The sequence below is a fragment of the Corvus moneduloides genome, chromosome 16 (genome assembly GCF_009650955.1).
Source record: "Corvus moneduloides isolate bCorMon1 chromosome 16, bCorMon1.pri, whole genome shotgun sequence".
Lineage (NCBI taxonomy): Eukaryota > Metazoa > Chordata > Aves > Passeriformes > Corvidae > Corvus > Corvus moneduloides.
The window spans coordinates 9,146,949-9,173,134 of NC_045491.1; the positions used below are offsets into that span (position 1 = coordinate 9,146,949).

At 50.0% G+C, this 26,186-nt stretch overlaps 3 protein-coding genes across 10 annotated transcripts in view; 2 read left to right on the forward strand and 1 right to left on the reverse strand.

Annotated features, from left to right (window-relative positions):
- Nucleotides 1-4,210, forward strand: part of SLC9A3R2 (SLC9A3 regulator 2) — a 32,982-nt gene extending 28,772 nt beyond the window's left edge. For both annotated transcript variants that reach the window (XM_032125772.1, XM_032125773.1), the window contains exon 7: nt 1,644-4,210. In XM_032125772.1, coding sequence (XP_031981663.1) covers nt 1,644-1,802 — 159 coding nt within the window. In that variant the 3' untranslated portion in view covers nt 1,803-4,210. The remainder of the gene's footprint in view (nt 1-1,643) is intronic.
- A 791-nt stretch (nt 4,211-5,001) lies between these two features.
- NTHL1 (nth like DNA glycosylase 1) lies at nt 5,002-11,093 on the reverse strand. 2 transcript variants are annotated; one of them, XR_004243358.1, is made up of 6 exons: nt 11,021-11,093; nt 10,117-10,349; nt 8,494-8,664; nt 7,980-8,139; nt 6,755-6,901; nt 5,002-5,468 (listed from the first exon to the last, which is right to left on the reverse strand). XR_004243358.1 is itself a non-coding variant. In XM_032125778.1 (6 exons), the coding sequence occupies exons 1-6, from the start codon at nt 11,091-11,093 to the stop codon at nt 5,345-5,347; spliced, it is 867 nt and encodes a 288-aa protein (XP_031981669.1). In that variant the 3' UTR covers nt 5,002-5,344. The 2 variants fall into 2 exon arrangements, 1 of the variants encoding a protein (XP_031981669.1); XM_032125778.1 differs by having other exon boundaries at nt 6,755-6,860.
- Nucleotides 11,094-11,201: 108 nt separating this feature from the next.
- The window catches only part of TSC2 (TSC complex subunit 2), a 32,329-nt gene continuing 17,344 nt past the window's right edge, over nt 11,202-26,186 (forward strand). For 5 of the 6 annotated variants that reach the window (XM_032125745.1, XM_032125742.1, XM_032125746.1 and 2 more), the window contains exons 1-24: nt 12,367-12,524; nt 13,042-13,128; nt 13,717-13,827; nt 14,428-14,572; nt 14,708-14,825; nt 15,284-15,332; nt 15,694-15,819; nt 16,157-16,230; nt 16,577-16,703; nt 17,358-17,501; nt 17,710-17,847; nt 18,040-18,143; nt 18,945-19,026; nt 19,871-20,026; nt 20,151-20,267; nt 20,795-20,917; nt 21,205-21,311; nt 22,077-22,230; nt 22,931-23,053; nt 23,351-23,485; nt 23,988-24,177; nt 24,557-24,650; nt 25,148-25,250; nt 25,439-25,533. In XM_032125745.1, coding sequence (XP_031981636.1) covers nt 12,387-12,524; nt 13,042-13,128; nt 13,717-13,827; nt 14,428-14,572; nt 14,708-14,825; nt 15,284-15,332; nt 15,694-15,819; nt 16,157-16,230; nt 16,577-16,703; nt 17,358-17,501; nt 17,710-17,847; nt 18,040-18,143; nt 18,945-19,026; nt 19,871-20,026; nt 20,151-20,267; nt 20,795-20,917; nt 21,205-21,311; nt 22,077-22,230; nt 22,931-23,053; nt 23,351-23,485; nt 23,988-24,177; nt 24,557-24,650; nt 25,148-25,250; nt 25,439-25,533 — 2,840 coding nt within the window. In that variant the 5' untranslated portion in view covers nt 12,367-12,386. Of the gene's footprint in view, nt 11,246-12,366; nt 12,525-13,041; nt 13,129-13,716; nt 13,828-14,427; nt 14,573-14,707; nt 14,826-15,283; nt 15,333-15,693; nt 15,820-16,156; nt 16,231-16,576; nt 16,704-17,357; nt 17,502-17,709; nt 17,848-18,039; nt 18,144-18,944; nt 19,027-19,870; nt 20,027-20,150; nt 20,268-20,794; nt 20,918-21,204; nt 21,312-22,076; nt 22,231-22,930; nt 23,054-23,350; nt 23,486-23,987; nt 24,178-24,556; nt 24,651-25,147; nt 25,251-25,438; nt 25,534-26,186 lie in introns of those variants that run through there. The other variant, XM_032125744.1, reaches the window with a different exon arrangement.

A 26,186-nucleotide genomic window follows, 5' to 3' on the forward strand; every position in this document is an offset into this window, starting at 1 on the left:
TGCTTGGATAGTTTGGAAGGAGGCGGGAGGTGAAAGGATGTCTGCAGGAGTTTGGGATCTGAAGTGTAATTACACTGATGAGCTACAGCAAGGCTGGGAATCCATGAGGAGCAGAACTGTGAGGCTCAAGTGCTGCTACCAGGACCAGGGCAGGCTAAAATTTTAAAAAAGCCATTTTTTTTTCTAGTTTGGAGCACAGTGAATTTATCACAGTGTTTAAAGGAGGGGAGGAGTTGGTTTTGGTGACTGGTTGGGCTGAAGGGGTTTCTTTGGTGCAGCTCAACACTGGAAAGGGACAAAACTCATTGGGCAAGGTGAAGTGGCAACCAAAAGTCAACACAAGGCATAGATTGGTATTCTCAGGTGTTATTGATTTTTTTCCTCTTAAAATAAGAAGTGGGAATTTGTATTAAGTAGTAGGGGATTTTTAAAGTGCTCAAAAATTTATCTTCAGCACAAGGTTCTGCTAAAAATAGAGCAAAGTCTCCATGCAGGTGCTCTGTGGAGTCTGCCATGCTATCCCCTGCCCCAGGACATTTGGGAGCAGGAATGTGACAGCACCAAGTTCTCACATGGTGCCTCTGTGAGCACCCACAGTCCTGAAGCCTCTCGGGCACCAGCTGTGTCCGAGCTGTGGCCAAGCGCCTGCAATCTGCTGCCTGCATTTGCCCGTGAGCAGTGAATAATGCATGTCCTGATCCCATGGCTGCTGCCCTGGGAAAACCAGGCAGTGTCCTGGTGGGGAGCACAGTGGGTTTTCCTCCTGAGTCACCTTTGGGCTGCTTCAGGGGTCACTGCTCAAGAAGTCAGAGTCCCTGGGGTGGAGAAGTTGGAACCATGGGCTGTGCCCCAGTGCTGGAGCACAGTGGTGCTTCCCATGGAGTCACCTTGGGGCTGTTCAGGGGTTGCTGTCCTGGCAAGAAGCCAAAGTCCCCGGGGGTGTGAGGGGTTTCCTGGGCTCAGTTTGGCTTCGTTCAGCCCAGCAAGGCTGCTGCTGTTATCTCATGGCACTGGTGGAGGGCCCTGCCCGTGGTTATCAGCAGGGTTTGTGCACTCTGTTTCGGTGCTGGGCATGCCTGGTGGGGCAGCAGTGCCAGCAGGAAAGCTCTGAAAGGTTTCTCTAAAACCAAAGACCTCCATTCTGTGTGTTTACCCACACCTGACATGAGTGCAGCTGGGCAGCACCTTCTGTGTTCCTGCTTTTCCACTTGCAGCTGTGCAGTCACACATTCTTCAGGCAGGTGAAACACCCCCACAAAATGCAGTGTTGTAATGAGCTCCATGGCCACACGGGTGCTGCTGCCAGTGAAACCATGGGCATGGCACAGGGAAGGGGCTTTGACCTTCTGCTACTACAAAACCCATCCCTGCACATCTGCTTATTGTGCAGCCTGGAGGAAATTCTTCATGGAATGGGTTGTTAAGCATTGGAAGTGCCCAGGGAGGTGGTGGAGTTCCCAAAGGAATGCCTGGATGTAGCACTCAGTGCTCTGGGCTGGGGACAAGGTGGGCATCAGACACAGCTTGGACTTGATGATCCTGGGGAGTTTTCCAACCTCAGTGATTCCATGGAAGGCTGTGGGACGCTGCAGTGGTGTGGGAATGCTGCAGGGGGTGACAGCTCTTGTCCTTTCTCCGCACAGGATGGAGACACGGACAAGAAGGACCCTTTTGAGGAGAGTGGGCTGAGCCTGAGCCCGACGGCTGCTGAGGCCAAGGAGAAGGTGAGGGCCAAGCGTGTGAAGAAGCGAGCGCCGCAGATGGACTGGAACAAGAAACGGGAGATTTTCAGCAATTTCTGAGCCCTGCTGGTGGCCGCCGTCCGCTCTCCTCCCGCCCCAGCTTGGACGTTTCTGAGGTGCCTACGCCCTGTCCTTCGGTGTCCACGTGAGATGCTTTGTGCTCTGCTCTTCACTGGTTGCTTTTACAAGGCGTATTTTAAAGTCCTTTTTATTTTTATTTTTTATTATTATTGTTATTATTATTATTATTATTATTGTTACTCACCAGCGATTCTCATAAGACAAATGTGACCAAAGCTCCTTTTCTTGCTTGCTCTTGAGCCTGGCTCCTGCTGCCCACCGTCCCCTGTTCCCGTGAGAAAAGACTGGAAGAATTTTAACTCTTGTTTCTTAACTGCATCGTTTAGGCTTCTGTTACTTCTTTTTTACTTTTTATGTGGGGTGTTTGGGCTTTGTGGGTGTCCCAGACTGAGCCCCGTGGGATGCTCTGTGCCCCTGTGGAAACGGCTCATGGTGGGTGCCCACAGGGTGGGGGTGCCACGGACCCCCTCCCCAGCTCCCCATGCCCAGCATTAGCTACTCCCACCATGGGAAAATGGACTGTGGCTGGAAATCGCTTTGCTATTGAAGCAAAAACGTTTGTTTTGTTGGTTTTGGTTTTTTTTTAATGAAGTCCCATGTGTTTCCAGTTAGTTTAGGAACCTCCCCCCCACCAGCAGCTCCTGCCCGACAGTAAAGGCCCATTTTTCACCCCCCGACAGCTCTGCAGAGTCGAGAGGGTGGGGTTTAAAAGCAAACCCCAAACCCAAAGGCCACAGCCCTCCCCATCTGCAGCCGTGGATGTGGCAGGGGAAGGAGGGAGCAGGGCCGGTCTTGCCCCACGGAGCACAAAGATGAGAACCACGAGATGCCACAACAACTCTTTGGACAGACCTTGAAGTGGGGATGACCCAACCTCTGCTTCCAGGAGGGAACACAGGGATGCAGCTCTGACTGCAGGCTCGGCGCTGGGGAGTGGGGCTGGTCCAGGTCCCACCTGGGCTGGGATTTGGTGTCCCCAGCCTGGGAGTGCCTTGCCATTGGAAGGACATCCTCCGAAGCCGTGGGGTGTCCGTGAGGCTGGAGATGGAGCAGGCACTGGTGTGATGGAGTGGGCAGTACCTCTGGCTTCCTGTGGTCTCCTTCAAACCCCCACTCTCAGCATTCGAAGTGAATGAATCTTTAAAGTGTTACAGATTAAGTCCATTTAAGCTCTTTATTGTTGCCTTTGGCTGTGTGAGTGAAGGTGACTCAGCGGAGCTGCAGTGCTCACAGGTAGCAGAGCTGCAGTTACCAGGGCAGGGGCTGGGGCTGTCCCACTCCCTCCCACGCTCCAGCAGCAATCCCAGCCCCGCTGTGGGAAGGGACTGGGACTACAAAGCCACTTTTCCCAGCTGAAAGCAAATGGCAGCGAACACCTGGCCGTGGATGAAGTGTGAACCCAGAGCTGTGGCTCTGCCCTGCCTCACTCCAGTCCTTCTGTGATTAAAAACCCTTGGGTGGTCAGTGTGCTATAGATGTGGGAGTGGCTCTGCACGGATTTCCTAAGGCATTTCCAAATTATGGAGCGAAAAGGTGCCTTATACCATTCTCCGCTCTCCTCAGCAGCGGGCTGGGGCTCAGCACAGGCTGGTTGGCTTCCCTGGGGAGCAGCTGGTGCCTATGACCCTTTGCTGCTGGCAGGAGAGTGTGGAGAGCCTCAGGGGTGAAGGAGATGAGTTCTCTTTGTGAAAGTTATCTTTTAGGATTGTTGATGGGCTGAACAGGTTGAAAATAATGACTTTGGAGAGGAACTAGTGCAGGTGTTCGGCTGTGGGTGATGAGACAGGCAGTGGGATGATGGGGGATGTGGAGAGGTTGCCTCCACTTGGGGCTCTGCCATTAACAAGACACCTCTTCCCCATCCCACTTCAAATGACCTGCTCTCCTTTTGGCCCCCAAAATACTATCTTCTCTCTCTGGGTAATGTTTGGAAGGAGCTCCTCTTTTCCATGGTGTGCACGTTGCTTCCTGTGCCCGCGTTGCCAAACCCCGGCAGCGCCCGGGCTGCGCGGGGCAGAGCGTTCCCAGGACACTCTGATGCACGTCAGAGAGCACAGACCTGGTGTAAACACCCCACTTCTCATCCAAGACTGCTGTAGTTGAGGGGGGGAAGAAAAAAACCTTGTGTAGTTTTGAATGTAGATCAAAAGAAATCAGGTGTGTAAATCCGTACTGATAAAATTGAAAATCTTAATCTCTTAGTCCATGGAAACTGCTCCCGGTTGAAGCATTACTGCATTCCTGACATCTTGTAGCTCAGTAGTAATTATTCCATTCCTGTACATTTAACTTGGAAAAGAAAAATCAATAAAGTCTAAGGCTGTCAGCAGCATTGCAAACCCACCATGTACACTGTATTGTCAATAATAAACTTGGTTTGCCATGTACCCAGCACTTATCTGCTCCTTCCTCAGCTGCTCAGGGAGCCCAGAGCGGAATTGCAGCCCTTTAGCACATTGTAAACTTTGCTTCCTCCCTCTCCTCTTTAAAGAGGAGCTGGAATTATGCCTTTGAAGCTCCACAATGAAGTCAGCACTGCCCTTTCTTTGAAGAACAAAACACAGGGGTGGTGGTGTCCCTCTGTCAGCTCCTGGGGACACAGCCTGGCTCCCGTGGCTGCTGTAACCCTTGTGGCACAGAGTGGTACTGGCTCGTCTCCTGGCCCTGCTCTGCATCACCCCCTGCTCTTCTGCTGCCAGGACCCAGAGGTCACTTGTCCAGGCAGTGATTCCCTCTGCTCCTGGCTTGGGAAGGCTTCAGCTGTACCTCAGAATCTCAGGATCACCAAGGTTGGAAAAGCTCTCCAGGATCATGGAGTTCAACTTGTGCCCCATTCCCACCTTGTCCCCAGCCCAGAGCACTGAGTGCCACGTCCAGGCCTTCCCTAGACACCTCCAGGGATGGGGACTCCAAACCTCCCTGGGCAGCCCCTTCCAGTGTTTAACCACCTCTTCCATGAAGAAATTCTTCCTGCTGTCCACCCTGGATGTCCCCTGGCACAGCTCTTGTCCTGTTGGCAGCATACCTCGTGGTGGCAGAGCCCCTGTCAGGGCTGAGCAGGTGTGTGCTGCCCACTCTGAGCTGGCAGGGCAGGGCTGGTTGCCATGGTCTCAGCCTTGCTGAGGTCACCCACATTCTCCTCCCCTCACCCAGTGTCACACAAATGCCAGCAAACCTCGTGGGTGCAAAAAAACCCTCACCACCTTTATTAAATGAGTATTTACAAGCAGCAGCAAGTCCCTGAGGACAAAGCTTTTCTCTCCAGTGACTCAGCGTGGCACAGCTGGGACGTGCTCAGCCATTCACCCAGGCTGGAGCCTTCAGCTCTGTCCCAGCAGGACTGCTGCCTCTCAAAGCCCCTTTTTCCTCTGGAGAGCTGAGCCATTGCTAGTGGCTGTTCCCTCGAGCTGCTGCAGCAGGCTCCTGTCCCCTGCAGTCACACTGCCAGCCCTGTGCCAGGCCTAGCTTTACCAGGGCTCAGCCCAAGCAACTTTGCGGCTCTCCAAAGGCTGGATGATCCCTCAGTGTCTCTTGGCAGCTGGGCAAATGTCTTGGTTGAGGCACTGGCTGCAGCGAGGGTTCACAGGCAAGCAGGTCTGCTGCCCAAAGCCCACCAGGAGCCAGTTTATCTCCTTCCAGAGGTCCCTGCAGTAAGAGGAGAAACTTCAGTGTTGCCATGCAGCTGCTTGGAAGGGGTGAGGAACAGCCTGTGGTGTTAATGGGATCCCTTTCCCCTTCTGCCTGTTCCTCCTGGCTTCCCCTGGAGGTGAAGCCTCCCCAGCCTCCTAACCCTTCCTGACCCCTGCTAGGGACAGCTCTCCCAACCTTTCCTGATCCTGCTGAGCTGGGTGGGGAGCAATGCTTGTGCTCAGGCACGTGCCAGATGTGGAGATGTCCCTGTGTACGTGTCAGCTGGTGTTTGATACTGAAAATTAATCACCAATGAAGGCCAGGATCCAGCCCTGGGCTGATGCTGCTGCTGGGCTCAGCAAGGCCCTGTGTGGAAAAGCACCTGGCTTGGTGTTGGGGAGGATGAAACAGGAAAACCTTGGAAATATGATTGCCTGACAAAAGATTTTGGGAATATGAAAACTACAGGCAACATCGAAATGAAAGCCACTTTTGAAATACCAGGTCTTAGTTACTGAACAACTAGAAAACAATGGTATGGCCACTGAAGTAATCCCCTCTTGATGGAACAATACCCTCTGCTTGCAAGCGGGTCCAAGGGTCAGAGCAGACCCTACTAGCTCAGCAGAAGGGGTCCAAAGAGTAGTTTTTAGAAGTTAAGATGTAACACTCTATGGTAATATAAGAACTCTTATAGGCTGTATGTAAATGCTATAGGATTTGTATCTTGTATTAGATTGGTTAGTGACAATTAGAATATTCAGTACAGAAGATGATTTATTGTATTGTAACCAGGACTTCAGACATTCTCACTTCTCTATTCCTCTCTTCCACTTCTACTCTTACTTCCACTCTTGCTCTTACACCCTCTCTCTCTCTCTCACCTGCTTACTCTTTTGGGCCTGCTCAGAGCTGAGTCTGGCAGCTCTGAGCAGTGCCCCAATACCCACGCCTTTACAATAAACCGACTGTGTCCCAAGACCTGCTTATAGAGCTCTCTCCATTCGTCTCCGTCTCCGTCCCGACCGAACCCGCCCAGTAACCTACAGCTTGGGTCATGGTAAACTTGGTAAGGCAAAAATCAGGGATCAAGAGCTCTACTAGTGGTGATTGATCCATCTGGCAGCAACAGAACTGGCACGCAGGTGAGATGCTGCTGCTGTAGCTCTGGCAGTGGGGAAACACCTGCAGCTACTGCAACCCTGTAAAGAGGAGGGAGCCAAAACACAGTCCCTGAAACTGCTCCGAGCAGGACTTAGTGCAGACATGGCTCCTGCAGACAGCAGGGGCTCAGAGCTCACCTGGGCAGCCAGTCCTCCAGTGCCACCCGAGTCTCCTCAGGGTGCTTGGTCTCCTTCTTCACCCACTTGAGCCTGTTTGAGATCCTGTGCACATGGGTGTCCACAGCTGGGGAGGGAGAGCCCAGAGTTTAGGTGGGGCAGGCACACCTGAACGGAGAGAGCACAGCCAAAAGCTGCCTGTGACAGCCACCAGGCCCAGGGCAGGGCTTCCCCTGCGGGCAGCAGGAGCAGCCAGGTGGAACGGGAGCGAAGGGCAGGGAAGGCTCACTCCAAGAACAAACGTTTTCTTCCCAGGCCTGGAGCCAATAGCATTTGGGGTGGGTGTCTCCCCCCAGGCTCACACAGTCTGAGGCAGCCTCTCCCAAGGTTCCCCTGCTCCGTGGAGCAGGCATGGGGCAGCCTGGCCCCAGTTCCTGCTCTACATTCTCATCCTCCCTGAAGTTACGCAAATTGTGATCTCTGCCCCTTCCTTTGCCCACATGGAAAACACATTTCATAATACCCACCAGCAGAGAGGGCTTGGGAGGCTTAAAGCGTGTTTATAATGTGCTTTGAGCTCAAAAGCTCTGAATGCAAAGTGTATTATTGTTAGATCAGCAGTGATAAACCTGTCTCTACGGCTAATTAGGCAAAACTCAGGAAATTGCTGTAAACAGGAAGACTAAGCCTTGCCTCCCAAATCAAAACCGAGCACACAATTATTTGGAAAACACTTGGCTGGTTTGGCTGCCGCTGGACTTCCCCACAGCAGGAGAACAACAGATCCCAAGGGTTTGATGTAGTGCAAGGGCCACGGCCTGTCCAGCTGATGGGCAGTGGAGGGGCTGCAGAATCCAGCTCCCACCCACTCACTCACCCTGGCTTTCCCAGCGCTCTTCCATCAAGCAGCAAATCCTTCTCGAATACTAATCCATCCCCAGGGGCCCCAGGCTGCAACCTGCACGTGATGGCCCAGCCCCATCTGGCACCAGCTCCCCAGGCAGTGACTTCTCTTGGGAATTTCTGCTATCAAATTTGGGGAGAAACAGCAGCTGCTTAAATCCTACAACTCACTGAGTGAGTGGCTGAGGGTCACATCGTTCCCCTACCCAAATACTCTGCAGATAACTGACCTAAAGGGATGTTACCAGGCACCTGGGGCTGGGGCTGCAATGCTCCCCCTCTGCCTGGGGAATGTATCAGGCAGGATCTAGGAGAGGGATGGGAAAAACCCAGTCCAACTCACCTATGCCAGCCACGCTGTCCCAGGCAATGTGCATGGCCAAATGGGCCATTTTGGGCCCAACTCCTGGCAGCTGCACCAGCTCCTCCACGGTGCTCGGGATGTCACCCCCATACTTCTGCTTCAGGATGGCTGTGGTCTGCTTTATGTACTTCACCTTGTTCTGGAAAACCAAGGGCAAAGGCACACAATCCAAGCTGCCCTCCAATACAGGGAAAACAGACCAACAGCCCAGAACACCAACCACTGCTCAGTGTGTGTGACAGGTGAGGCCACACATGGGAGCTGTGGAGGGGAGACAGAGCCTTGACTTCTCCTTGAAGTCAAAATGCTGAGAGCTGGGAGCTCCAACCTCCCTGCACACTCCAGGCCCTGCAGCCAAGAATCTCATCTTACTGGCAATACCAAATACCAAAATTGGTGTAAAATTCAGCTTTTAGCCTGATGCCAGGGGAAAGCTCCCCACGGGAAGGGCACAGGGGGTTCCTCTGCGTCCACGTGGCGATCCTGCACTCACCCTCCAGAATCCCACGGGATAAATGATCTGTCCCAGGGTCTCATCATCCATCTGCAGCACGGTGTCCACGGTGAGACCGTGCTGGCGTAGGCGCAGCATGGCAGCACTTGTCACCTGGTCCTTGGTCTGGCTGGACAGCATCAGGGCCAGCAGCACCTGGTAGCGCATGACCTGGGGACAAAGGGGACGCTGAGACACCCAGGGAGGATCTGGCACCTCCAGCACCACCCTCAGTGCAGGGTGTGCTCCCACCCTTCAGCCGGATCCACTTCCAAGAGAATGGAAGGCTGCAACAGGAATAATCCATAACCTTTTAATTCCACCACACAATAAAGGGAGAAAAGAAACACCTTCAAGCTCAGCTGTCAGTATCTGTGAGAGGGCAGGGAGCAGCTCTGTCTGCTGGGATCTCACTCCAAAGACGCCAGTCCTGACCCACAAATGGCTGGACAAAACTTTTCCTGAGGATGGAATTCTCAGGAGACCCCACAGGATGCACAAGTACAAATGCCCAATGATTTTTCATGCAACTTCTGCCCTAAGCAGCTTTTGAAAATCCCAACCCTTTCTCACTAGGCTTCAGTAGGAACTGGGTGTCTGGCTCCAGTGAGCTCCTCACAGAACTAAATCTGAATCTCTGATGACAGAGACTGGGAGAAGAAGGACAAATCCCAGAAATTCCTTTGCTGCTGCCATGCAGGGTTTAGCCAGGCCATCACCTCCTATTTCCCAATTCTTTCTCCTCAGACGTGATTTTGTCCTACCAGAGTGAGGAGGATGATGCAACTAACCCAAAATGACCCGGGATAACATGGGACACAATCCTGCCTCCAGCTCTCCTACAAAGTTTACAAAACCACAGGTGCACCAGGAAAAATCCCTGAGCGCGTGGAAACAGGATAATCTCAGGGTACAAGGAAATGGTGTGAGGAGCTGAGAGTTACAACATCCATTTTTTCTTGGAAGCAACAACCTCGCTTCCCTAGGGAAGAGAAGCTATTTCCATGTGGTGCACCATGGACCCCTGGCCCCACAGCTGCCAACCCACGTGGCTGAGAGCGCGTGACGTTCCCTGAGGCCGGGGTTAGAGCTCATCCTTCTCCCCAGGGATCCAAGCCCAGGGCTTGATGCCAGCAGCAAGGACAGCGTTCCATGTGCTCAGGCTGTCCAGCTGTGTCCTCCAGACCCCTCCCTCAGAGCCCAGCAGGTCCTGCTGCTCCTCCGAGCCTGCCTCTGGATGACCTCCACATTCCCACTGCAGAGGCTCCCACTGCTTCTCTGAGCCTGCCCGCAGGTGATCCCCACATTCCTCTGCATTCCACAGTCATCTTGCTGGGTACTTTCCTCGGACTTCTACAGAGATTTTTAAGGAAAAAAGGAATGTGGCTTCATGCCCTGTCAGCCTGCTCCATAAGGCAGCACTGCCCCTCACATTCATTACATCCTCTGGGACCAATCCTGGCCCAGAGTCCTGATCCAGTTTCTGTCCTGGAAACATCCCAAGTGGGACAGATCCAGGGGCAGCATGAGGATGAGGGAGGCTGTGTTTTCCTGTGCCTACCGGAGCTGGCAGCAGGATGCTGTTCCCTGTGGGAATGCTGTTCCCTGTGGGAATGCTGTTACCTGCGGAGGTGCACCGCTGTCGTAGCACTTCTGCACTCCCATCTCATCCACGGGAGCATCCCTGCTCCTCCTCATCTCCCGGATGCGCTCCAGCTGCTCCCGCCAGTCCCGTGGCTCCCAGCGCGGTCTCCGAGGCTCGGCCCTATCGCCCTGCCCAGGTTCATAGGCAATGGCAACGCTCTTCCTCCTCCTGCTGCGCCTCGGGATGCCGGCCGTGCCCTGGATCTGGCTCCCTGCGCGGGATGGCAGAGAGATTCCAGGCTTGAGGAAAGATGCCTTCAGCCCTCACAGAGCTCATTGACAGCCCCATGTGTCACCAATCACCCAGGGAACCGTGACCAGGGTGAGTTCCCTCCCCATACTCCCAACCCAAACACTGCACATCCCCCAGTCCCAAGCAGAGCCAGCACGGGGCGAGGGAGGGCAGGGCCGAAGGACTGGGAGACAAGTGACAACAGTGGGGTCACATGTCACACGATGGGGACACGTGTCCCAAACACAGGTGAGGCTGCTGAAGGTGCATCCCCAAGCCCCAGCCCAGACATCCCTCGCTGCCGCATCCCGGGCTCCGAGGGGGATGTGACAAGGACACCCAGCCCCTGTCCCCAGCCAGGCCGGGCCCTCACTGCTCCTGGTGCAGCCCCAGCCCCTCCTCGTGCCCAGCACAGCCCGGATCCCCGCTTCCCATACTTCCCGGAATCCTCAATTTTCCCTCTACCGCACGCCTCGTGTCCTCGATCCCCTCTTCCCGTACCCCCAAGAAGCCCCGCTCCTCTTGTCCGTACCCCCGCTCCTCCTGTCCGTACCGCCGATCCCCTGTCCCGTACCCCGATCCCCTGTCCCGTACCCTCCATCCCCTGTCCGTGCCCTATCCCCTGTCCGTACCCCGGTTCCCTGTCCGTACCCCCGTTCCCCGCGGCCGAGCGGAGCCGCCGCAGCGCCGCGGAGGCGGCGGGCCCGGGCCGCGCCGCGCTCATGGCGGCCCCGCGAACTACCGGGCCCGGGGCGCACCGGGGCCGCCGGAACGGGCGGGGCTTCCGCGGGGGCGGTGCCGGCACCGGGCCCCGAGCGGAGCGGGCCGGGCCGGGCCGGGCCGGGGGCGGCAGGGCCGGGCCGGGCCGGGCCGGCGGTGAGTGACGGGGACGGCGAGGGGCCCGGCTCCCTTTGAGGGGGACGCGCTTTGGGGCGCGCTGTGACCCGCGCTGTGTTTTGGGGGGCTGTGCTGTGACCCCGTTGTGTGTTCGGGGGGGTCTGCGGTGTGACCCCCGCTGTGTTTTGGAGGGGGCTGGGATGTGACGCTCGTTGTGTTTGGGGGGGGCTGTGCTGGGACCCCCGTTGTGTGTTCCTAAGAGGTTGTGCCATGTCTTGGGTTGGGGGTGGGATGTGGCGTGTCCGGGCTTGTTTGGGGGTCACGGAGGGACATTGTGGCATCGCCTGGGGTGGGTTAGGGCTGTGGGGGTCCCTAGGGCGGTGCACTCTGTGCGTCCCTTGGGACAGTGGGCTGGGGCCTGTGTGTGTCCCCCAGGATGGTTGGGCTTGGGGGCATGGCGTGTCCCCTGGTGACATTGGGCAGGAGGCCGTGGCGTGTTCCCTGGGATGCTGGGACAGGCTCTGTGGTGCATCCCCAGGAGCACCAGGAATTGCTGTGCCCACGGTGTTGGAAAGGCCATGGGATGTCCATAGGAATTTAGGGGTGCCAGGGTTGTGCAGGGTCGTGTGCCCAGGGCAGGGGTCCCCAAGGGACGGTGGATTTGGGCAGGGGGAGACAGTTTCTGGGGGTTGTTGCTGTAATGGCCGTCCTTGTTCTTGCCCCTGTCTTTCTCTTGCCATGGCAGCACTTGGATGTTCCAACACTCAGATTTGTAAGTCCTTCCTCACATCCACATCAACAGCACAGCACATTGTGCTTGGCCTTTGCTTTGGGAACAAGTATCCAGCTCACACCCTCCAAAAAGTGTGTGCACATGGACATATTGCAAAAATCAGCCTGTATGGTGGGATGGGCATTCAGAGCTCCCAGGACAGGGTATCCCAAAGGCTCCATGTTCCATGGGGAGCTGCGGGATGTGGGTGCTGAAGGCAGGAACAGCACGAGCTCCTTGTGTTTCCTCAGTGTTGGGCTTCTCTTTGAAAAGTCTCAAGACACCCAAGCTCTTTGGAGAAGCCCCGGTGTGATGCTGTCACTGGTGTTTTCCCACTGAAATATTCCCCTTGGGCCTCCCTTAGTGGAACCCTGTTCTGTGTTTGCAGGGCCTCAGCGCTTGGCAGCAATGGCAAAGCCTCAGAGCAAGGATTCTGGACTGAAGGAGAAGTTCAGGAACCTCCTGGGGCTGGGAACATCCCGGGGAAGTTCAAAGTCGTCGGAGGGCAAGCAGACAGAGTTTATCATCACCGCAGAAATACTCAAGGTGTGAGAACTGAGTGGAGTGAAGGGGGGGATAGTACTAGGGGTACCTTGGCTGAGGGGATCAGGAGGGCTTGCTCCTTCTCCTGTGTTCCTCTCCATTCAGTTCCTCTCCTGATCTCTTAACTCATTCACTGGTGAATTGGATGTAAAACTCGCCTACTTTGCAGCTCCAGCATTTGAGTTATTCTCTCTTTGAATACTTTGGAGATACTTGTTATGTTGGGTTACAGCGTATTTCCCTATCCCCTCTATTTTTGTAGTCTGAGCTTGATGAAGTTTCTGTGGTGGCAGTTTCCAGTGTTTCTATTTTATAAAAACCTTACAGTTCTGTGGAAATGAAAAATAAAATAATTGATTCTAGTAATTGGTACCATAAGTCTGTAAGCAGAATAGTTGGCACAGAAGGAGGAAAATGCAAAAAAATAGAGAAGGAGACCAGAATTCCTTCTCCCCTTGGAGAAATGGATAAGTGTTTCTGGTAAGATAAGCTGTTAACTTATTTCTCCATTTCTTTCCAGGAACTGAGCATAGAATGTGGATTGAGTAACAGGATACGAGCAATCAGTCAAATTTGTGAAGTGGCAAAAACCAAGAAAATTGAAGAGGTGGGTTCCAAAGTGTTCAGTGAGTATTGGAAGGACGGAAATTTAGGCAGCAGCTTTCAAACTACTGTAAGAGACTCCTGTTGTTTAGAAACCATTTTAAAATGGATGATCCCAGAGGCTGCTTTGGGCTGTAAAAGGAAATTAGTCTGCCCAACCTTCCAGCTCTGGAACAGAGAGGATGGAGTTGATGGGCTTCCTGGACCTTCCTGGAAGGAGAATGCTGGGAGATGATGTTCATGGGGATGATGTTTAGAGGGGTTTCCTTATCTCCTGGCTTCTTAATAAGAAGCCCCCAGTTGGTTTTGAACTCATCTTGTAGCTGGGTGAAGGCTTCTGCACAAATGTTCCCACTGAAGTGAGTGTGGGGATGAGGAATTCCAGTTCCTGGGGTGTAGGACTGGATTTGGTGTCTCCTGGGGTTGATCTGAGGGGGGTGTGACCAGGTGGGTGAGTGTTCCTCAGAACAGTGAACTTCGGACATGAAATCCCTGGGTCTGAATCATTAATTGCCATAATTCATTGTGACCTGCTGGCTTGAGATCCCAGGAAGAGCTGATCTTTCCTGCCTCATGCTGTTTCTGCTCCCAGCACGCCGTGGAGGCCGTGTGGAAGGTGGTGGCTGACATGCTGCAGCCGGAGCGTCCCGCCGAGGCCAGGCATGCCGTGCTTCACCTGCTCAAGTCCATCGTCCAGGGCCAGGTGACAACAAACTCACGGGGCAGGGGACACGGACCTGAACTGGGCTTTGTGCAGGGGAGAAGTGGGAAAGCACCAGGGGGCTCTTCTCTACAATTGTTCGTATTTGAAATTTTGGTTGTACCTCTTAAATGAGAAGAGGAAGCATTTTAATTTAAGTCTTGGTTTGATCTCGTAGCAAAACTTTTCGTACAACTCATAGAAAGCTTTTCTAGTTTGGGGTAACACTCTTGAGAAAGAGGAAATACTTTGGGTTGAGTTCAGCATAATTCAGCAAATTTTATGTGGTCTTTGCCCAGACCTCCTAGTCCCAGTTTGCAGCTGGTTTTGATGTTTCAGGTATGCAAGGGGTTCTGTGTGAGACACTTCTAGGCTGGCCAAGTTCAGCATACAACGAATTCTTCAGGTTTCCCAACGTGTTGCACAAACATAAGGCTGAATCAGCCCGAAGTTGTAGTTTTCAGTGTTCTGGGAAAGCAGGGGTGGGTGCTTATGAAAAGAGTAGGCATTGATTCAATAAAAAGATAATTTCAAGCATGAAGATTACTGAGGTAGACCTTGATAATGTCCAGGCCTTAACCCCCTCCCTTTTTTTATTTAAAGGGTGAGAGATTAGGGATCCTCAGAGCCCATTTTTTTAAGGTTATTAAGGACTATCCCTCCAATGAAGATTTGCATGAACGGCTTGAAGTGTTCAAGGCTCTGACAGAGAACGGACGATACATCACCTACTTAGAGGAAGAGTTGGGTGAGTATTGTCCCTACCCCTCTCCAATTTGGTGGGAATAAATCAAGGCAGAGACATCCAGTGATAACAGAAAAAGGTAGTGATACCATTCCTGGGTAGATGGGGCATTTTAACAGGGTTTCTTTCCTTCTTTAGCTGATTTTGTGCTACAGTGGATGGATGTTGGTCTGACTTCTGAGTTCCTCCTGGTTTTAGTCAACCTGGTGAAATTCAATAGCTGCTATCTGGAAGACTATGTAGCTGACATGGTCCAGTAAGTTGGTTTTTTTAACTCCTATGTGCATATTCCTGGTAAATTACAGAGAAAGTTGCAGATCAATATACAGACAAGTGGAATGTTTTTCATCCCTATCTGGGTCTGTTTCATCCCAGGTCATACCTGCCATTTCTGACAAATATTTGATTTTCAGTTTTTACAGTGTTCAGGTCTGTTTTAGTTTAACTAAATGTGTTTTTCCCATTTCATGGGGTGGACCTGCTTGCATTGCTTAGTCTCTGCTGTTACATTACTTGAGTTGCATTTAAGTCTCCCTTTAACTTTATGAAAGAGGTTGCAGCCCTCAGTGTCCCTTGGGGTGTCACCAACATTGCCACAGGAAGGGGAATGAGGAATTAAATAACATGGCAATTAACCTGGCTGTTCTGGCTCTTTGTAATTTGCCTAAAATCATGTGGAGCAAACAATTCTAATTAAATGTTCTTTCTTAACAGCAAGATCTGCCTCTTGTGCATTCAGACTTCATCGTCTGTGGACATAGAGGTCAGTGATCTGAGCTTCTTCTGGTACTTCAGAATTCTTTGAAGGTCTTTGAAACTGTAACTTTTACAAACAAAATCAGATCATCAGACTCTGTGTTCATTCTCATCTTTCAAGAGAGCTGATACAATTTAATGTTATTTGTAAGCCAATAAATCTCATACACCAACAATTTATTCTAAAGCAAGCAGAGCATTAATCAATTTGATAAGTGAATCAACAATGCTTTTTAAAAAGAAAAAACCCCAAAAATATCTTCATCCCTTTTGACTTCCAGAAGATTTCCTGGGTGTGCCAGGTGAGGATTTGACCTGCTTGATTCACAGGGAAGTGTACAACCATTTTGTCTTTCCCTTTCCCAAAGATTTCCTTGCAAGTCCTGGATGCAGTTGTGTGCTACAACTGCCTGCCCTCGGAGAACCTGCCCGTGTTCATCATCACCCTGTGCCGCACCATCAACGTGAAGGAGCTCTGTGAGCCCTGCTGGAAGGTCAGAACCTCTGCTTGCTTTGGGCTTTAATGAATTCACTCCTGGATGAAGTGTCAGACATGCCTGTGCACATCTGCCACCAGTTTCAGCTTGGTTGTAAGAGTAAATTAAAAATTGTTTAAGTATGAAGGGATCAGCATCTCATTAGTGCGAGTCGTGTCATGTCCGTGGGATTCTCCCCTGGTTTCAGCTGGTGTGACTGGCTTCTGTCCTGGCAGGGGAAAGGCTGGACACATTTACTCCAGAAGCATGGCCAGTTAAATCCATATTTAGGCTACTAAATCCATATTTAATGTTTTAATGATGGGGGATTGAGGTGTTCTCTCTGAATCTGCAGCTCATGCGCAACCTTTTGGGAACTCACTTGGGACACAGTGCCATCTACAACATGTGCAGGATCATGGAAGACAGGTAAAGGAGGAGGATCCAGCAAATCTGAGGAATTCAATAAAGTCCTGGTGAGATAGATGGGGAGTCACCAACCTCAGCAGAACAAGCTGAAGGTTCTGGTGTTTAGAAATAAATTCCTTTTCTAGTTATGCTGCTGAAGGGCTCATTTGGGGCATTTCTGAATTTAATTTCCCTCTGCTTAAAGTTGTGGTGAATGATTTTCTGCTTTTCATGTTTGTCCATTGCTGTGCAAGGCCCTGATGTGTAACAGCTGGGAATTCCTGTTGGGACAGTGCATATTCCTATTGACTTTATATGCTAAAATAATTGTGGCATGGTCTGAATCTTCCCTTTCCCCTGTCCTTAGATCCTACATGGCAGATGCAGCCCTGCTGAGAGGAGCTGTGTTCTTTGTTGGGATGGCTCTGTGGGGGGCTCATCGCCTCAGTTCTCTCAGGAACTCCCCAACATCAGTGCTGCCTTCATTCCTCAAGGTGGGCTGGGATGCTGGGGGAACTTTTTAATCACTTGGACAAATTTAGACCAGAAACGTGGACCCCTGCACCAAAGAGATCTTTGTAGGCCTGGAGGACGAGAGGGAGGAGTTGGGTGTGGGGTGAAACAGGGAGAAACTGTAAACCAAGTAAAACAAGAGGATTTATGTTTGTAGCTGAGTCGTCCTCCTCGAATATCTTTGGCCACAAAAGCAAAGTCTGAGTCCTTTCTAGCAAAAGGGCACTTTAGCCTTGAGGGCACTTTAGCTTAAAAAATAAAATTCAGAGCAACAACTTTCACTCTTCCCAATGGGTGGTACAAGAAGTGAGGGATAATGTCTTCAGGGACAGCCTCAGAGCTCTCAAAATTTCCTCATCTGAGTGCCTCAAGCAAGAGTTACTGGCTTTAATTCCCTCGTCTGCCTGTAGGATGGGCCTGTGTGTGCCATCTGAGCTACAGCTGCTCACAGGAGTGCAGAGCTGCTCTTGAGAAAGTGGTTCTTTGCTGTGTCTTTTGTGTGCAGAGACTTGAATGGATTTATCTCAGGCCTCCAAGCTGATTTCCTAATTAATAAGGCATGCTGCATTTGAATGCAGAGTGTTTCTGGGCACTGCTTCCCAACTGCTCACTGACTGAAATGCTTTGGGTTCCAGGCCATGACCTGTCCCAATGCAGTCGTGTCCTACGAGATCGTTCTGTCCATCACACGCCTGATCAAGAAATATGGGAAGGAGCTGCAGGCTGTGACCTGGGATATCCTTCTGGACATCATGGAGCGACTGCTGCAGCAGCTGCAGGTGGGTGTTGGGCCTGCCTGGATGTGCTTTCAATCCAAAGGCTTTGCCATAAATTGTTTTGCAAATTGATCTGTTTGTGCACTGTGGGGAAATTGAAGCTGAGAAAGGCTTAGCCCAATTCTCACTGCTGTGGTTCTCTGTTTGTATTTAAAATTAGCACTTTTTGTCAAGGTGGAACTATTTCAGGAATGGTTTTGTCTCTTTTCAGGCTCTGGAGAGCCAGGAACTGAAGTCCATTGTACATGATCTTTTGACCACAGTAGAAGAACTCTGTGACCAGAATGATTTTCATGGCTCTGAAGAGAGATTTTTTGAGCTGGTGGAAAGATGTGCTGATCAGAGACCAGTAAGGCTTTGTTATTTTCCTATTTTTGGGTCTATTCTGCTACAGCTGAAAGTTGAGAGTCCTAAAACAGCAAATGGTCAGAAAATCCCAGCAAGGACTTCCATGAGCCTTATTCCCATGGTAGGGGTTGGGGGAATGGATTTATTGTGTTTGTTTATACACTAAAAACATTTCTTGATGTTTCCATAAAAGGAATCTTCTGTGTTAAACCTGATAACATACAGAGCTCAGTCCATCCACCCTGCCAAAGATGGTTGGATCCACAACCTGCAGCTCTTAATGGAGAGATTCTTCAGGTAGGAAATCATAACTTTGGGAACTTCTTACATTTGAGAAGCACTTTCAAGTATTTCTTGCCACCTTTCCATGGTAGATAATCTTGTTTTCTGAAGTCCTAATGTTCTGAAGTTATAAGTTAGTAAATGGCTCTTGAGAAGTGTGGTAGTCCCAGGGCACAGCACATGAAAGGACTTATTTAACAGAAGAAAAGCTTTCCACTGAGTTCTTTATGCTGCTTTTTTTCCCCTTCTCTTTATTTCCATTCAATACTATTCCAATTAACTTAGGCAGTTATGTTCCACTCCACAGCACTTTGTAGTTCTGACACCAGACAAGCTTTTCCTGTTAAGCATTAGGATTGCATATGGTTATCCAGTACTCCAGTTATCTGATTTTGAATTGGTGTTGCCTGAGGGATTCTGTGCTCTGAAACATCAACACAGAGCAATAACAAACTTCTGTCTCCTCTGTGAAATGCTGCCAAAGCAGCTCTTCCTCGGTGCCATGTGTTTGGTTTTAAATTTGCTCACCAGAGCACTTGTTCTTCTGACATGTGCTTCCTAGTTTGGATTGGAAATGGGAAAGCTGCAATTACAGGTCTGCAGAAGGAGTAAAAGCTGAATTGGGATTTGAATTTCCAATTGTTCTTGAATCTGATTTCAGATGTAGAGACATTAACTGAGGGCTCAGCTGATCTCTCACAGTTACTGTTCCAACTCTGAAGAAGTTTCTTATTTTCCTTTAGTTTTACTTTTCCCCCTTTCCTGAATATCAACAACTCTATTTTATTCATTTTGGATTTGCTTTTCCTATTTTAGGAACGAGAGCCGTAGTGCTGTTAGGATTAAAATTCTGGATGTGCTGTCCTTTGTGCTGAGCATCAACAGACAGTTCTATGAGGTGTGTGTTTGCTGGGGATCCCAGGTGAGGTCTCAGGTGGTGGGAAAGCCTTTGGTGAGGCACATTTTCCTGAGGGCTTCAGGTTCTCTCTGCCAGTGGGGAAGGCACTAAACCTTGCCCACACAGACCTGTTTCTTTGGGATGCTTGTAGGGGGATTTGCCATTATTTGTCCTTACCTGGATACAGGGATGTGCAACTTTCAGTAGGAGCTGCTGGGGTTTGAGGATATACCTGGTTGTGTCTTGGCTTCCCTGTTTTAAGGCCATTAATTCCATGTCCATTTTGTTTTGGAAGAATTGACAGTCAATGTGAGAGGTGCAAAGTTGACTTTAAAGCTTTGTAAAAGGATGGGGACTGGACATATTGAGCAGTGACTTGTATTGGTGCCTCCAGTTTAATTGCTATCCAAGACGGAAACTCTGAGAGAGGAGTTAGGGAAGAGCTCCAGAGATGTCTTCAGCTCCTCAGGGTATGCCCAAAGTGTCAGAGGGCAGGAAGGGGCAGAGGCTCCTTGGATTCCTTCAAGATTTGTGAAAACATGAAGCTATTGGTGTTTCCTCTCTCTCTCAAAAAACCAAGGCCTAGAAATCCCTTGTCTGTTTGAGCCTGGGCTGTCAAATCTATAGGAGAGACAAAAACCAAAGCACCGAAAAGTTCAATAAAAGTCACAAAGATCTGGAGGGATGGCAGACAGAAATACCTGTTAGATGGAAGAGGAGATCGAGGAAGGAAACTGGAGGAACAAGCCTGATATCAGAACAGCTGACATCTTTTGTTTGAAATTATTTCTCTAATGTGCTGGCTGAACATCTGACAGCTTAGGAAGGTCCTGTCCTCTTGCAGGAAGAGCTGATAAACCTGGTGGTGATCTCCCAGCTGGCTCACATCCCAGAGGACAAAGACCATCAGGTCCGAAAATTGGCCACTCAGCTGCTGGTGGACCTGGCTGAAGGCTGCAACACTCATCACTTCAACAGCCTGCTGGATATCATAGAGAAGGTGAGTACCTGGCAGGGTTGGCAGCTTTTCCAGCAAGGATGGCTTCCAGAGGCTTCCCTCGCCTTCCAGCATGGAGATAGAGAAAAGGTGTGTTTAAACTATGTGTTGCTTTTCTCTTGCAAAGGTGGCTGCACATTCTCTGTCATCTCCTTCTGAACTGGAAGAGAGGGACTTGCTGTCATATTCAGCTTCTCTGGAGGATGTCAAGACAGCAGTTCTTGGGCTCCTGATAATTCTTCAGGTAAAGGCTGCAGAGCATTAAACACAGATTGTTCATAATACTCTTCTGATGAACTTGGCTTTTTAGATAACTCTTCTCCCACTATTAAATATTCTGACTTTTGTTTAACTATTTAATATTTTAACTCTTGTTTTGGTCAATCCTTTGATTTTGAGCACCGTAGAATTGTTTGCAAAATGTTCTATTTTCTTCATTTCCATTGTACATCGCAGACGACCACATTTTCCTGTGTGGAGGGAGGAAGTGGCCATAAATTAGCAGAAAGGAGGAGCTCATAACCCTGAATAGATTTAATAGATTTGTAGTGTTTGGGCAGCATGTCCTGGGCTGTGGTTAAGTTGTAAGAGCAGGTTGTTCCTCTGGAGCAGACAGAGCTGCTCTGGAGTCTTTGCAGATGTTCCTTCCAGAGCCCCCTGTTCAGGTTGCACTGAGGATCAAGTTTTTGCTGCATTTCTCCTGGAAGTGGCAGTGCAGCCCCAGGTTTGTGACAGGATCCCTGTGGCTGGGCTGTGTTTCTGTGCCTGCAGACCAAGCTGTACAGTTTGCCCTCCAGCCACGCCACCAGGGTGTATGAGATGCTGATCCAGCACGTCCAGCGCCACTACAAGTACTCCTACAGCCTTCCTGTGGCCAGCAGCATCAGGCTGCAGGTAGGAGGAGCCCCCTGTGCTCCCAGGGCCACAGCTGCATAATCCTCTGGGATTTTTGGGTGGCAGGTGGGATCTGGGTGCTTTAGAGCTTGCAAGAAGTAGAATTAAATGTTTCTTGGCTCATATGTGTGTGTAAAGGCAGTGTGATGCCAGAAGTGATGCTTCCTGCAGAATAAGCCGTGGCATCTCTTAAAAATCCTTTTGCACCTGGAAGAATATTGTGTGGGGGTGGGAGAGTATTCCTGTGGATTGGGGTTTGAGTGATTCCAATGTTTTCCCTGTTCCAGGTGTTTGATTTCCTGCTGATGCTCCGAGCTGACTCCCTGCACCGCCTTGGCCTTTCCAACAAGGATGGGGCAGTGAGGTTCAGCCCCTACTGCCTGTGCGATTTTGTGTAGGTTTTTCATGGTGTTAAGCAAAAGAATCACTGAGTGGTTTGGGTTGGAAGGGACCTTAAAGATCATCCAGTGCGACCCCTGCCATGGGCAGGGACACCTTCCACTATCCCAGGTTGCTCCAAGCCCCGTCCAACCTGGCCTCGGACACTTCTTAATTTATTTTTTATTTTTAAAAAGCTGTTTTTTTTCCAAACTAAATTGTATTCTTGATGAGCCTAATGTTCCATCAGTAGCAATCTGCAGTTTTTCTAAATCTTCCAAATCCTAGACCAGTCTGTAGTTACAGCTTGGGATTGTCTGAACCAATAACTCATTGGTGAACTGTTCTTACAAATCACTTAACCTGCAGAGCTCTCAATCTCAGTTATGAAATTTAAGTTCCTGCTCACAAAACTTCCCCCTGAAATTTGCAATTTCTTGCCTCAAACTGGTTTCATTGAATTTTAAAAATCATTGAATTTTGATTTGATGATTTGTACAAGTCTGGCTATTTTTAATTTTATAGCTTGCTTAAAGTTCTGTGTGTAACATGCCCCAAAAGGTACCTTTCTAAATTTGCTACAGGCCTGGATAGAAAAATCCTTCACTTGACCAAACTGGCTCATTGCTGTGTGTCTACTGAGCAATCCTGTGCTTTTTTTAATTGAAAATGTAGATTATATTGTTCAGTCTTTAAATTGGCTCCCAGATAGGGTAGTGCTGTAGATCACATGAATAGGCTGTACAACTGACACGTATTTTTCTCCCTTTCTGTGTTGCAGAGAGGCAGACAAAAGGGCTTCTGAGAAAAAGCCCCCTGGCACCCTCTCCCCACCTTCAGGCAGCCCCAGCGTGCCTTCGCAAGGTGCCACCGTCCGGGTGGGACACCTGCCCTACTCCATGGTCTTTGGGGTCCTCCTGCAGTGTTTGAAGCAGGTATGTCCACTCCTGGCATCTTTGTGTCCACTCCTGGTACCAGCTGCCTGGGGAATTCCAGCCCAGAGTACTTAAATAAAGCCTGAAAAGCAATTTCTGCTCCTCCTGCTCAAAATCTGGGTGTGTTTGTGCAGCTTCACAGCCACCAGTGGGAGCAGCAGTCCAGCTCTTCAGAAAACAAGCACAGCTTTCATTTCAGTGCTTCAGAGCAGGCAAGGGCAAAAACTGTGCTTGTTAAACAAGATCCAATAAGCTATCCTGTTTCTGAAAGGGCATTTGAAATTAAAACATCTCCCACTGCAAGTTTGTGAGGTGTTTTGAGACTTCGTGAATGTTTCATCGCCAGTAAACTGTAAACAGAAATTGTTCCTGAGTGTGGCATTGGACATGGCTCTGTGCTGAGGGCTTGGCTTGCTCTGGGAATTAATTGGTGCTGGTGCTTAGGAGAATTGAATGCTGGCTGTCAGATCTCAATATAACTTCTCTTCCAGTTTGTGGTGCCAATATTGCACCTAGAGCTGGGTGACAGACATGGAGAAACTTGTGACAGCTAAGTGCCACTTCTTTTTCTGTATCAACCATGACAAGACCTACATCTGCCCAGGAAATGACACATTGTCTGCAATTTGATTGATCTTCCTTCCAAACTGGAGTGAAATCACGCAAAAATTTTCAACCTTAACATTTTCTGTCTTTGCAGGAGACAGACTGGAAGGTGTTGAAGTTGGTTCTCAACAAATTACCCGAATCCCTCCGCTATAAAGTGCTATTTTTAACTTCTCCTTGCAACATAGACGACCTGGCCTCTGCACTGAGCAACATGGTAATGCCACTGAGGCACAGTCCCCAGCTCCTTGGCTTGCTTGGAGGGGATTTTTGAGTGGTTTTTTTTTGTCTTCAGATTAATATTTTAAAAATTAGTGGACTGGTTGCCACTCACTCACCCTTTCTTTTGTGAGGGTTGTTCTAGGTACAGAATAGATAACAATGAGTGTTCTTAATGTGTGTATATGAATATATGTATATACATGGGTCAAGGGGAGCTGTGGGCAGTGCCTTCTACTGCCTTTCAGAGGGTATTTCAGTGAGAGGTGCCCTGACTGGATGTGTGATGTGTCAGCTCACAGACAAGAAGACCACGGACAGGCTCCATGGGACCCCTGAAGGCTTTTCCCGCACGGATTTGCACCTGGCTGTGGTCCCTGTGCTGACAGCACTGATATCTTACCACAATTACCTGGACAAAGCCAAGCAGGTATAGGGGAAATAGGAGGGTGTAGGGAGGGCAGAGCCTGTAGAGCATTTTTTTGCCTGTCAGCTGGTTAGAAGAAAGAAGTGCAAGGTAACACTGCCTTTTGCTGTTGGGAAATGCTGCATTTGCTGAATTTGCGGTGAAAAAATACTTTGCTAACTCCATGCAGGATTAACTGTGGATTCGCTCCTCACCTGTCCCCCCTCACAGGTCACTGAGTGACTTTACCCTCTACAGTAAGACCCTTATAAACACAAAATTTCTGTTAAATCAGAAAATTTTAATATTAAAGTCTCAACTACCTACTTGATTCAAGTCCCCTGATAAGATTTTGGTCTGGAGTGTCTGCAGCATTATTTAAAGCTGCAGATACTTGAGAATGCTCGGTGTTAGCATTCAGGTGTGTCACACAGGCCTTGCAGCAGGGATACCTTGGACAGGAGTCAGGAGGTGGTGCCTCAGGGCTGTCCTTCCAGTGTGCTGAGAGTTTCTCCTGCTCCCCCAGCGTGAGATCGTGTACTGCCTGGAGCATGGGCTCATCTACCGCTGCGCCAACCAGTGCGTGGTGGCACTCTCAGTCTGCAGCGTGGAGATGCCCGACATCATCATCAAGGCACTGCCTGTCCTCATTGTCAAACTAACCCACATTTCTGCCACAGCCAACATGGCAATCCCTCTCCTAGAATTTCTGTCAAGTAAGTCGTGATGTTGTTCTTTTCATTTTCTGCAGTTGTGTTTTTAGCGTGGAATATGGGGGTTTGATTGGGTTGGTCATATGGAATGCACTGTGATGGCCTTGCTCCATCCTCAGGCTATAAATGTTTGATCACCTCATCTGTTACAAGTTTTCGGTATAAATCTCTTGCACTGAAGAGAGAAACACTCTGTGTGTCATGCAGCCATATGGAAATATGAGCTGCCTTCTCTTCCTTGAATGATGTTATACTCTGATTTTAACTTCCATGTCACTGATCATTTAGAAAAACCAAAAAATTAGAAATTAAACTGAGTTAGGATGTTGAATGGTTGTGCTGAGGCCTCACCTGTGCTGGTTTTGTTGCTGGACTGTTGCAGCTCTGGCCAGGCTGCCTCACCTGTACCGGAACTTCGCGGCAGAGCAGTACGCCAGCGTCTTCGCCATCTCCCTGCCCTACACAAACCCCTCCAAGTAAGGACACAGGAATGTGCTTCTCTCTCATCTCTGAAATTGAGAGCATATAAAGCCTTTTTTCATAGCTTTTGACTCAAGTTTATTTATGGGATGTTGCTCATTCTGGTGTCTCCAGGCTTTTCCTAAAGAAGGGATAATTCTGCCCTGTGAGGGTGGAGAGGCCCTGGCACAGGCTGCCCAGAGAAGCTGTGGCTGCCCCTGGATCCCTGGAAGTGTCCAAGGCCAGGCTGGACGGGGCTTGGAGCACCCTGGGACAGTTGAAGGTGTCCCTGGGGGTGGAACTGGATGGTCTCTGAGATCCCTTCCCACCCAAACCATTCTGTAATTCCATGATACAATTCTAGGACATCATCACCTTGGACAAAAACCTGTTTTTCTTGAACAGAATTTTTGGGGTTCTTTTTTTTCTTTACACTTTCAATAGGTAAAGGACCAGTTCTGTTTGTCAGATTGAGCTGTGCACACTGAGCTGTGGGCCTTCTCTGCTGTTGCAGGTTTAACCAGTACATCGTTTGCCTGGCCCACCACGTGATCGCCATGTGGTTCATCCGCTGCCGCCTGCCCTTCCGCAAGGACTTTGTCCCCTACATCACCAAGGTAATGGCACTGCTCAATCCAGCAGCATACAGGAGAAACGACAGCTTAAAAACTGATCTGAGAACTTGAAAGGTTGTTTGAAGTACAAAAATTCTGTTTTCCTTGTCAGCATCTCTCATGCTTTGGCCTGTGGTTGCAGACTTTCAGCTGCACGTTGTTCACGTTGTCACCTCTTGTCCCCATGGCAGGGCCTGCGCTCCAACGTCCTCCTGTCCTTTGATGACACCCCAGAGAAGGACAGCTTCAGGGCTCGCAGCACCAGCCTGAACGAGAGGCCAAAGAGGTAAATTCTGTTTGACCCCAGCAGGGTTTGGTGTTCCCTGTTCTCGTGCTCACGCCCTTCCCTGCGTTTTCCTGAAGGAGGCTGGGTGCAGTGATCCCAAATCTGGCAGTGCAGTAAGCAAGCAAAGTAAACCTCTTTAGGTCAAAGACAACTCAGGTTGGTGAGAAGCTGGGATCCAACCAGGCTGACAGTGTGGTGGGGCAGCTGAGGCAGCGCTGCCTGTCCTGCAGGCCTGGGCAAGCAGTGGGGGCCTTTTTGGTGTTCACTTTTGAAAATCAACAGTTGTGTCAGGTTGGGGTGTGTCAGTACAATGTTACCAGAGATAACAGAACAGAGAATACCAGAAGTAATACCAGCAGTAGCAGAATCCCGTGTTCATATGGATTGTGTGAACTCCTTTTGATGATTGATCTGTAACGAGTGATTTTCAGATGATTGCCAGAGAAATGGTTGTGATCAACGACCTGGATAAATTAGAGAGCCAGTACTGTGTTTTACCATGGTGTTCCCAGTCAGGTCAGTGCACTGGCTGGCACACAGCTGGTCTGTCTGGATGTCCTTGTCCCTTTTTTTTCTGGAATTTTGAAGCTGTCGTGACAGTTTTAAGTGAAGCCTTCAGAAGTCAGAGCATTTCTTGCCAGCAGTCTTTCAAA